Source organism: Mastigoproctus giganteus, chromosome 9, assembly GCF_048544385.1.
Source record: "Mastigoproctus giganteus isolate SK-2022 chromosome 9, ASM4854438v1, whole genome shotgun sequence".
Classification (NCBI taxonomy): Eukaryota; Metazoa; Arthropoda; class Arachnida; order Uropygi; family Thelyphonidae; genus Mastigoproctus; species Mastigoproctus giganteus.
Genome location: NC_143583.1, coordinates 53,251,236 through 53,263,475, shown reverse-complemented (window position 1 = coordinate 53,263,475; position 12,240 = coordinate 53,251,236). Strand labels below are relative to the sequence as shown.

Genomic DNA, 12,240 nt, shown 5'->3' with positions numbered 1-12,240 from the left:
TAAAATGATGTTACATCGTTTCCTATTTTTAGTTTTCCACTGAATGATATTCAGAGTTATCTGCAACTGTGTTGTTTTGTCGAATTTATCTGGATTCAAATCCTGTTGGAAACAAGTGGAATTCTTGGTGGCCTCCTCAATTGAGATTATATTTAGCCAGTCTCAAGTTGAGTGAGTAGGAACCTTCTTCCCCAGTGAATTATTCCATGATTTTCAGCCCCACATGACTTCAGATTGACTGATGAAAATATATTTGTGCAGACAGTACATTATCACAGTATGGCCTGAGATGCTGATGCACCAAAAACAATAACATATGACAATAAGATTGTTATGAAAGTATATTGGAACAGATACTTTTACATTCCAAGAACAAGTATACAATCCTAGCACCTTCCCACTGAGCAGGACATGCTGAGTGGACTAGTGACTAGTTTTTGAATTTTGTCAATGATTGGTTCTCAAGCATTGAAGATTAGTTTCTGAAAAGATCCCTAAAAATGTTTTCTACCCTTTTTAGGGATTTTTTTCTCATGCTACTTTTCAGCCTATATAATTTGCAGACAGAATATGTAAGATTGCAGTTATCTTGAATAAACTAAATTAACCAGATGTCTGTTAAAGAAATTTATTTTTAGTATAATAGTGATTAAATAGTTAACTCTGTTGAAATGGGCAAGAATATTTCTTTATTCCTTTTGCAGTATGATAAACCTTCCGAGATGATAATTCCTACAGAGATGAATAATCTTGAAGATAATCTTGATATAGCTACTGTACTAGCAGAACGATGTTACTACAATTGTGATTATCAAGAATGTTATTCTATCACTTCAGTGTAAGTTTTTGATACATAAGAATTTTAAAGCTATTGTATCTTCTATGTAAAATTTAAAGTTCCTGAGACAGATTTTTATTATATATTTTTTTAAATAGGATACAAAAAATAAATAAACACACATTGGTAGCATTTCAATGTTGTTGATGGGTGTTACATAAATGATGGATTTCAAATGATTTATGGGTTAAAATCCAGTGGACTCAGATCCTAAGAGTAACACCATTCAACAGAGCCTTCACCACCTGTCAGAAATGCTCAACCAAATAAATACTCTGGCTACATGACTGAAACAAGATGGAATGCCAGCATGCATAAATCACACAATGCTGGACACCAAGAGGAACTTCATCTAATAAATTGTGTAAATCATTCCTTAAAAATCAGAATAGGATTCTCCAGCCAGTCTTCTGAGCAGAGCAAAGGGACGGATTAAGCAGTTGATAATAATTCTTGCCTGTACATTAATACTAAATTGTTGCTTGTGCCTTAATTGGATGATGACATGCTGATTCTCTTTTGTCCAGCTATGATTGCTGTGAAAATTGATCACCATTTCTTGTGAAGCTATCCTCATCAGAAAACAACGTGGAGGGCAGGAAGAGAGGATCACAAACACGCTGCTACAAACCAAGTACAAAAAGCTTCTCACGGTAATAAATCAGCTTTTGTGAAACTTTCTAATCTTTGAATATATAACAATGCTGGTGTTCTTTCTGAAAAACTCTCTACAGAGTTGCATGTCCTACATCTTATCCTTTTGGTGCTGTCACTGATTCATGACCCATTTCTCCAACCTAACTGTTTTGGTGCTAATTGTTCTGCCACCATCTGAAGCTCGCTTGTTGAATGATCCTGTATCTCCAAGGCACTCATATAACCTTTCCACATACAGACTTCTTGCTGTGGCTCTGTTACATTTTGCAGCCTTCATACATGAGATGCATATTCCATTTTCATTTCAAATTAAATAACACACTCACTTATTAGCACGGCGCTTCCGTAGCCAGGTGGGAAGGAGCAGCAGTCCTTAGCACACACTTCTTGATTAGACCGGGATTCGAGCCCGTCACCACCAAATACGGAGGATGCGGAAAAGTCAGGGAATGACCACCGCGTATTCCCGGAGCAATATGGCCTTAGTTGCTAATGCTCCTAAAAACCAAACAACAACAACTTATTAGCACAAAAACTTTTAAGGTTGCCCTCACTGAACTGCACTTAGAACTGACTTTACAGTAAAAAGTTACAATTATGAAGAATATAATACCATTTCAAAATAAATTCAGACTATGCATTCCAGAATAGTAATCAACTTTCATTTCTACCTACCTGTGCTTTTTGTAATGTGGTTTGTCTACCCAGAGACCAGTGAGCAATTTTTACCAAATGATTTCTAGAGCACAAAAAGGGCTGTAACTCAGAAATAAAGCAATTTTAGGTATATATTTATATAACTTGTTTCATTGTTTTCAGGTCCTGAGTTGATCCTGAAAGTATAGCCCACATATTAAAGAAACACCCTGTATATATTATTATTATTATTCAAATTTGAGCATTAAATGTTTGAGCAAACAGTGATAAAATTCAAAATTAATTCACCACATCTGAAAAGTTGATACTTTTTACAGGGTCAGTGCTGCAACTGGATAATACCAGGCATGCTAATTGAAATATTAATTTTTCATATCAATTTTTGTTACTCAGTGAAATGCAAGTGTTGAAATTATTATAAAACAGAATTGTTGAATAATACACAATTCGAAACAACTTTTGAAGAAAAGAGCATAAAATAATAGTAATAATTTAGTTTTAATAATTTATGAATACCCTTTAATGCCCTTTTAATAAATTACTAATGGGAATAAAATGAAAATACTGATATGTACACTTACATTTAGTATAAGCACTCAGATATATTGCAGTTAGTATAATTAGTTTATTTTCTGAAATCATTTCTAGAAATAGACCACTTTTTTATTCAGTTAAAAATCTCTATTACTTTTGATTCAATTATAAAATATTGAATGATGTATAATTCTTTTTATATGTATATTTAGAGTAATGAACAGGGATCCATTTCATACACAGTGTTTACCTATCCACATATCTTGCCTTATGGAACTCAAAAACGCAAATGGTAATTATCCTTTTTTTTTTTTTCTCTCTCTCTTATATTTATACAAAAACTACTCTAAATGTTAAGTTTTATTGCATAAGCAGAACAAGCTTATTTGGCTTGCTTACTTACTTATCCATCGTTGTTTCAGGTTTCTTGCCAGGTGATAAGGAAACCAGTCTTCTCCATTTAGCTTTGTCTTCCCACCATTCCCCCCTATCTCCCCCACCTCCTCTCCACATTGTTCTTGGCCTTCCTCTTTGTTCTTTTAGCCTCCATTTCCATGTATATAAGATCATCTTTGCCAGTCTCTGCTATCCTCTATTCTCTTTACATGTCCAAACCATCTGTCTGTTCCTCTCAATCTTTTCTCATAATCGTTCTTCTACCACTTTCTCCCAAATGACTGAAATTCTTATTCTATCTCTTCTAGTATTTCCAAAAACACCTCTCAGAAACTTCAATTCCATCACTTGTATTCTACTATCCTTCTCCTGTATTATCCATTAATCTTATTTGGCAGTGCATGCAAATTCATACATTGAAATGGAGTACATTGAATTAGCATAAATGCTTTCAAATTTTGAAATAATATTATTGTGTATAAATTTATATATAGCATGTATAAGACTATGAAAAATATTTAAATGAAATTGCATAAGATTTTCACAGGTAATTTACATGGCATCCAATATGATCACCTGCATGATTAGAGGCAGGCTAATTAAATGGTTGGTCATGTGGCAGTGGTCAGCTGCAGGCATGGCAGCAACAAAAAAAATTTTTGTCATCTAAGTTTATTTAATTAAAATTTTGTGTAAATGTTAAATATTATTTTTTTCCTAAATTAATAAGAAATGTAATCCAACCATACTTAAAAAAAAAAAAAAAAAAAAAGGCTTGCTATAAACTTGATTTGTGAAATATGAGGCATCACATTCTGGATTTATGATAAATAATTAATAAAGCAGTGTTACCAAACTAAAGAATTATTATTATTTATTTAACTAAAGTTTAACTGCATAACCTTCCAATAATGGTGTCCACTATGTAGGGGTGTGAATGTACATACCACAGAATATCATAGGGCTAATCAAATAAATTGGCCATGATATGTTATTGGTACAGTACAAGGTGAGCAATTTAATTTCACTTATACTAATGGATCTGCAGCTGGAATGGTTCATTGGAGAACACTGAAATTTTGGAATGTGCATAATACAGATGATAAGGAAGAAAAATTGGCCCAAAAAAAAATCCAAATAGTGCTACCAGGTGGAAATGTGGCACCAGCATCACAGAGCATGTATTGTAGTTCAGGCCTAGTGGTATGCAAAGATGCTGCCCTCTTGCTTACAAATAAATCAAATTGAACTGTGATACAGTGAGCAGAAATTAAGATTGCATCATAATACAAAAATTGCACATGCTGAAAACTGTATGCAACCAAGGAATACAGGAAAAGGGAAATTTTTGTCAGTGCAACCAGTGTGCAGGTGAGTCAGTCAAACAGTGGCTGTTTCTATAAAAGATCAAGCATTACTTGTAGGATATTGTTTTATCAGATGCTGCTTGCCATCAGCACTAAGGGAGGAGTTTCAGCTGATGAAAGATTTGAGAAGTCTGCTAAGACCTAATGGTGTAAGGAAAATAATTTGAAAATTTGAGGATTGAATACCAGAACATCTCGATTTGTAACGAGGATGAGAAAGGAACCCTGTTCCTGCATATGCCATTGAAAACATTCACTTGCAGTGGAGATGGGTGCCATTTCCCATGGCATACACCTTCACTGCAAGTGCAGTGTTTTTTTGTTGCTGGCATTTAGTCTATAGCCATATTTATTATTATTATTTTTTTTTTTTTTACTTGGGGTGTAAAGATGTTATTAAAATTAAAGTACTCTAGTGACTGGCTAAACTGTATCTTCAAAAAGTAACTAATGTGAAAAATGAACTGGTCTACGTTTCTGTCAGTGAAATTTGTTTACGTATCAAGGTATATATAATTTTCTTGATCATTAACAGGCTGATATGATTAACAATACTATATTAGAATATTATTACTCATCCACTTGTTAATAAAATTGTATAGACTGTTAATAATGTAATTTTTTTTTCCAGCCTTGTTTCAGTTAGCACATAAATTAGTTGACTTATATCCTGGATGTGCGGTAGGTATTCATTTAATTTATTATATCACTTATTTAATGCTTAATTGTTTGCACACAGCGATAAATTTAAAAATAGCTCAACTTGATAGCAACTTGTGTTTTGGTCTTGTGATTTTAGCTAATAAAATCCTTGAGATTAATTGGCACTTGTAATTTCAAATAAAATCAGAAAGGAAATAATTTTTGTCCTCATTAATGAATTACATATGAGGTGTGGCTATTAAATAGCAAGGCTGTTGCAATGAAATAAATATAATGAATTATTTTGTATCTTACAAATTATCCCCTTATAAGGGTGCACATTCACACACAAAGATTTGTTTCTTTGCCAGTAACTGGCAAACAGAGAGCACGTTGTGTGTTGGAGCATTGTCTCAATGAAGTATCCAACCATCTTTCCACAATTTAGGTCTCTTTCCTTCAAATTTTGTCACACAGCCTGTCAGAACTTCAATGTAGTATGTTTGATTGACAGTCTGATTTGGTGGGATGATTTGGCCATAATAATTCATCTAATATTGAAGAAAAGAAGTGTGGTTTTCATTTTTGATTTTGATGTTCTTGCTTTTTTTAGTTTGGGGAATTGTTTTGTCTTCCATTGCATTGACTTGCTTTTAGTTTCTGGGCCATACTGGGATGGCCAGCTTTCATCACAAGTAATTACAGTACTGAAAGTTTGGATCTTCTGCAATTTTTTTTTTTTTTTTTTTTTCAAAACCTCGTCACAAACTTGGCATCTCATTCTTTGATCTTCATTCAAAATTTTTGGCACTATCTTGGTACACACATACTTTTCCTCATGCCTAAATTTTCAGCTAAAATTTCTAAGTGTTTTTTTGTCCATATTGAGTTCTTATACAAGCATTCTAATGATTAAATGATGATCACTTACCCGATCCACATTTTCATCAATTTTCATGGATGCTGGATAGCCTGATTGTTCATTACATTCCACATTCTCTGTCTCTCTTCCTTCAAAAAAATCGTTTATGCCACTCAAACACACACACAAGCTCTTGACATATTTATCTTCCCCATAAACTTTACATAACTCATAACTTTCAGTTGGCATTTTCTTTAGTGTTGTTAAAAATTTGAGGTTATTCATTGTTCAATTCTTTTCTGTCATTTTTCCAGCAAACCCCAAAAACACAAGGTAATGAAAACTTGTCTCACTGCAAAACAAATGAGCATATTGGAACATTGCTTGGCAGACAACTAGGGAAGTTTCAAGATCAACTGCTGTGCCTTTGTTTCACAGGTGACACTTGGTGTGTAGTGGCTACACATGCAGTCTCATTATTTAATAGTCACTCCTTGTATGAGGACTTCTTAAATGATATTTACACTTGAAATAATAGACTAATAAAACAGTTGATGTCATCTGCAGCTATTTATATTGATACAAAATTTGCTTGGTAAACATTTTAAAACCTATATGTATATATATACATGTCAACATACACATATCACCATCCAGATCTGTTATACCCAATTGATGCACAAATCGATAAGAGACAATAAAAATCAGTCCTTTGACTGTCAGCCTCCCATTCATTATTTAACTTTCTTTCCACAAATACATGCTTGATGCCATCAGTCCACCTTCCTCTTGACTTGCTTCTAATCCTATCACCATTTTTGCTTTGAATGTCTATTTAAGCAATCTTCCGTTTTACACCATACCATCTTTCTTATTTGTAACTGAAACTTGTCATTGCTTCCATCTGTTAGCTCCATTCATTTTTCTCACAACTCTGATTTCTTAAGATTGTAATTTTTGATCAGCTCCTTGATTTCTTATCTAGGAAAGATACAATTTTCTGTTAGAACCTTGATGTGCATTTAGCTGATAAATTCTCTACATCAGGTATATTTGAAATATTCTGATTTTGATTCAGTGAATGAGAATCCAGCATTGAATAAACTTCCTCAACCATTTAAACCATCAAAGTGACCAAAATTTAGCTCCTGAAACTAGATTTTGATTGCTGTTGCTAGAATGAGCCCAAATGGAAAACACAAATTCCAACTAATTTTACAAATGTTAAGAAATATTTTTCAATATCTGAAACTTTGTAATCTTCACCAGATCTCTCTTAATGAGCTAGATTGCTCTACTAATGACTTTTCTGACATTAATACAGTACTGCTTGAAGGAAAGTTTGACATAAAATATAACCCCAAGGAATGTAAGAGAAAATATAGGATTAATAAATACTTGATGAACAACAATATTAATAATCTTAGGTGTATGGCAAGACTAAAATTATTATATGAAGATCATTCATAATATTGATTTGCAGACCAGATTATACCAGGTAACTTGACGGTTCATTAATCTTTCTTTAAAACCGTGATTGCTGGTCATCTTAATTTATTTGAGAGAGAGAAATTTCTTTGCCAATATAAGTGTTATCTGATATGCATCAAATTCCTTATTGTTACCAAGAAAAGGCAAAGGCATCAAGATTGATGAAAATAAAACTGCTAATAAATATCCACCCTGAGGAATGGTATCTTTCACATCTAGAATATAAGAATCAGTACAAATGTAAACTTGAAAAAGTAATTTTGTGTTAGACATCATCATCAGTTGAAAAATAGAATGGAACCAAAAATCGGATAATTGTAAAGCATGTGTAATAACTACTTGAACTGCATGGCAACAAATACAGAATTAATGTCAGAAATGTCATGAAAATTTATGCTTAGCAAAATCATTTTTATTTTGCTAAACATTATAAATTTTGGTTATTAACTAGTTATTAAATGGGTAACTATAGATATTTGAGAATCACTATAGCAAATAGATTACAATCCAAAAATATCTGCATCATTAAATTATCATTGCTGCATCTGATTTGCAAGATGTATCAATGATAATTTTTCCAATATTTTTAAAAGAGTCAAAGAAATGTAAATAGGTTTAACATTTGCTACATCAGAACAATTTTCTTTCTTCTGAAATGGGCAGCTCAGTAAATAGACCATTCTGACAGAAACCAGCCAACACAGAATATAACCAAAATAGCATATCAGTACATTAATAACTTACTGTCTTCATACATGGGAATACTGTCATAAGCTGCAACCAAACCATCTTTAAGAGAATTAATGACATTACAAATGTAATTTCAAATTACAAGAACACAGCAGCTGAGTAATAGTCAATGGAAAAGTCCTGAAAGGCTTACTTCATTGGAAGAGGAAACAAAGGATATGGGAAATTCAATTCTTTAACACAGGTGGTCTTGCTATTTGATGTGAAAACATTTTATCTTAAATGTTGTATCAGGGATGTCAGATGTTGAGCTTACATGAAGACACATTTATTAATTGCTAGATTTTTTTTTATCTGAAAGTCCTCTCTAGATTTAGAATACATTTGTGTAATTAGTCTAATGGAAATTTCTTAAACAACTTCTAACGTTTTCAGTTTTAAATAGACCATTCTGCCTATTTCTTTTAAATAGACAGAATAGTCCTTTGTCCACCATAGCTTAGAATTAGAAGTAACATGAACTACTTTCAGAAATGAAAGTAGTATTGTAGAAATGAAATTTAATCAATGCATAAGCCAATAACTGTTCTCTTTAAAGTAAGCAAATTATGTATGTTCCAGAGTTAGAATTGAAATAAAGCTAATGTCAAGGGTATATTCAAATACTTAAGACCAAAGGATCTGCACATTACTTTTTATGGATGGGGCAAGCTCAACATCTGACATCCCTGATACAACATTAAATCAAATTATAATGATGGTAAGTGATCAGAAGCAATAAAAAAGTTGTTCCCAGTTGTTAGATTACTTATAACAATATTCACAAACAGCCTTTCTAACCTGGCTTTCTTTCTAATAGCAGGGGAAAGAAATGAAAATATAGAATTAGAATTTTTCAGAATTCCATTGTGCTTCAAGGTTTCACAAACAGGAAAGAAACAAATTGAGGATATTCTCAGACATGGGGAATGATGGTTCCCTTCTGAAGGCTGTGAATCAGTGGCTGAACAGTGCAGGACAAGAATATTTTACTACAATAGCTTTCGCACTAGTTCCAATATGTGTAACAATAGAGTTGTTCCTAGATAATATGCCTATGAAATGTGAAAATAACACTGTATTTACTTCAACCAAATAAATATAGCTCTGTAAAAAAAAAAAATTGGGGCATTACTTTGAAAGTGACCTTCATACTTCGCCCATGAGCATTAAGGAACCATAGGTTTAGGTATAACAATAAAGCAACTTCTCTATAAACTGACTTGGAGCTTATCATTTAGCAATAATGTTTTGCACCCTTTAGGCATGATAGGGGTACAGACAGTTCTCATAAAGGGCATCTTATTCAAAGCTGGGACACCCCAACCTATCTACCTAACAGGTAGATAGGTTGGGGAAATTATTTTGTATGGCAACATAATTTCCACAACAATCTTTAGCGATACACAAACTACAGATGGTTGTGTAGGATCTTCTCCATCACCTGATACATCTGTGCACTCATTTAGTCATGATATATAGTTTCTGAAATAACACTCCCCACCACAACCACCATTTAATTGACAATCCATACTAAACCAGTGTGCTTGGGTTTTCATATTTTGTTCAAGAGACAACTATGCATGTTACTGGTCATGCAGCCTCTACTGTGTGACAATATGCTATAGGAACATCTAAGTTCCTATGATGTACTGCCAAAGAACTAATTAATTCTTTAGGGAAATTAGCTAATTTTCCCATTGATTAGATGTATACACCTTGCCAGGACCTCACATATACTCATTAATACACACAACAGCAAATGTGGAAAAGTAATCATAAGAAAGAACAACAATTGTAATCCAGCAGCCTATGTGGATGCATATTTTGTACTGCTGTGCCACAAAAATGTCTAATCAGCATCTAATGTTGATTAGACATTTTTGACTCAGATTTGTCCTTTGAGCTGTTTTAATCTGCAATTTTATTTATATTTTCTCTGTTTTCTTCTCTTGCAGGTATCTTGGTTTGCTGTTGGTTGTTACTACCTTTTAATTAGCAAAACAGATGCTGCCAGACGGTACCTCAGGTGAGATAGCTTTCACATGATTCATTATTTACAAGTTACCTCAATTAAATATATAAGGTGCAATATAGCCAAAGCAGCTTTTGTGCCATAAAACCACAACAACATAAATATATAATATAATTGCAAAGGCCTATATAAAAGATGTCCAAAAGTTAAGTATAATAATAATTGAGTATGAAAATATTTTGTTTTCAAAGAAACATTCCTGTTTTCATGAATCATGAAATCACGACTACCCAAAATTGAGATATGTGAAATGATCTTGCATAATTCGGGAATTTATTTATATGATAGTCAAATAACTTTTGCAGTGACTTCCCAATCTGTTTATAGCGCTGATGATAAGGCCATGTGGTATAAGTCTCTGTTGTCTATGAGAGTAGACCTTAGCATATGGAAGGTCTGGAAGGAGATCAAGTGCCCTATTTCATTTCATTTCATTTCCCAAAAAAAAAAAATACCAGATGTATGTTCAGTGGGATTGAAACATGATGGTCTGGCTAACCACTCTATGCAAAGATTATTCCCACTTTAAAAAACTTCAACTGCCTCAGCACTGTGGAATGGTATTATCATCCATAAAAATTAATTTACAGCTTGCAATGTCTAAAAAGCCTTCCAAAAGACTTAGGTTTCTGAAATAATAGTTCTTTCCCATGCAGTTGACAATCCACACAAAAAAAGTACACAGGTTTTCATACATTGTTTAAGAGACCACTGTGCATATTATGACTGGTAATATATACAGCCTCTTGTGTACGGCAATGTGCTGTAGGAAGAAAATTTTAGCAATATGGTAAGAATCTTATCCCTTAGTCAAGATGTCCAAGCTTGTCTTTTAGCAGTCAAGCTGTTTTCAAAGGCGTGGAGTTCAGTATAACTCTTTGTTGTGATGGCTTCCTGCACCTTCAAGTCACTACCATGATATTGGTACCTTTTTCCTGATGGTAGAGAAATGTAAGCATGTACTGCATTCTTTCCTGATGAGAACACAAAATGAGTTTCAAGATCAAATCTCAACATCACAAATCTCATCTGTAAGAATATTGGCCTCTTAGTTTTTGATTCCAAAGAGCTGTCTGACAGAGAATGTCCCTTTCTTTGAAGCCTATAAGTTTGTTTTAAACTGTACTTCCCAAAAGAAAATGGAAAGGGCCTAGGTTTGAATCCCATTAACATAGTAAGAATTTTCACGGGCTTTTTTTAAAACTTCGACAGTTATTCTATCTTGGGTGTGGGTTGCATGATTTCCTCACACCCAGAAAAAGCCTTTTTTATTCAGCAAAACAGACAAACCAACCATAAAATACATGCAACTGATGTTATGAAGTGTCAACATATGCTGACACTACATAACCTTAGTTGCTCTGGCACAAAAAAAAAACAACCTTGTTGTGGTAGATAGCAGTCATCTTTAGATGTTGTAACTGCTGGCTCAGCTTGAACTTGCCTTTAACTCCTTCAGGAGTAAGTGTGCCAAATACACCCTCTGGTATATGGCAATGGTATAGGTCCTTGAGGTTGTCACAGACATTCTCTCAGATATGCCAGACAAGCTGTACTTGCTACCTGGGAGTCTAAAACGCTGATGGAACTGATATTTGGGTGACACTCAAGTCAAGTGGACCCAATTTCGCCGAAGTCCGGACAGTCTGTGACAGCCAAATCCTCTGCTTGCACCTTCATGATGGTGGGACTGTTAGTAATCCTGGGTATAACCTCCATGCACCAGTACGTGGTGAGTGAACACCCAGGTGTGAACCAACGTAAGCAGGGGTCGAGGTGTGGCGCACACACCACATGAAGGAATACCGCCCCTCTGTTACCAGGCAGTACTAGGTGGTAGATGACTCTCATCAACCGGTGCAATACCACCACTTTGCTTATTGGAGGCTTGAAGTGGTGAACCCATGTTTAGTCTCTAGAGCTAAGTTCCGGTCAACCCTTCCCTATCTCTTCCCTCATGCAGTATGATTGATGACTTTTGAAGTTATGATGAACATCGTGGCGAGATCCAATATTCCTTACATTTCAAGGG

General features: G+C 34.0%; 1 protein-coding gene across 1 annotated transcript in view; it reads left to right on the top strand.

Moving 5' to 3' along the window:
• The window catches only part of Cdc16 (cell division cycle protein 16), a 149,434-nt gene that overhangs the window by 93,565 nt on the left and 43,629 nt on the right, over positions 1–12,240 (top strand). The window contains exons 8-11 of the mRNA XM_090380652.1: positions 705–838; positions 2,899–2,978; positions 5,081–5,130; positions 10,132–10,202. Of these exons, the coding sequence (XP_090236778.1) occupies positions 705–838; positions 2,899–2,978; positions 5,081–5,130; positions 10,132–10,202 (335 nt within the window). The remainder of the gene's footprint in view (positions 1–704; positions 839–2,898; positions 2,979–5,080; positions 5,131–10,131; positions 10,203–12,240) is intronic.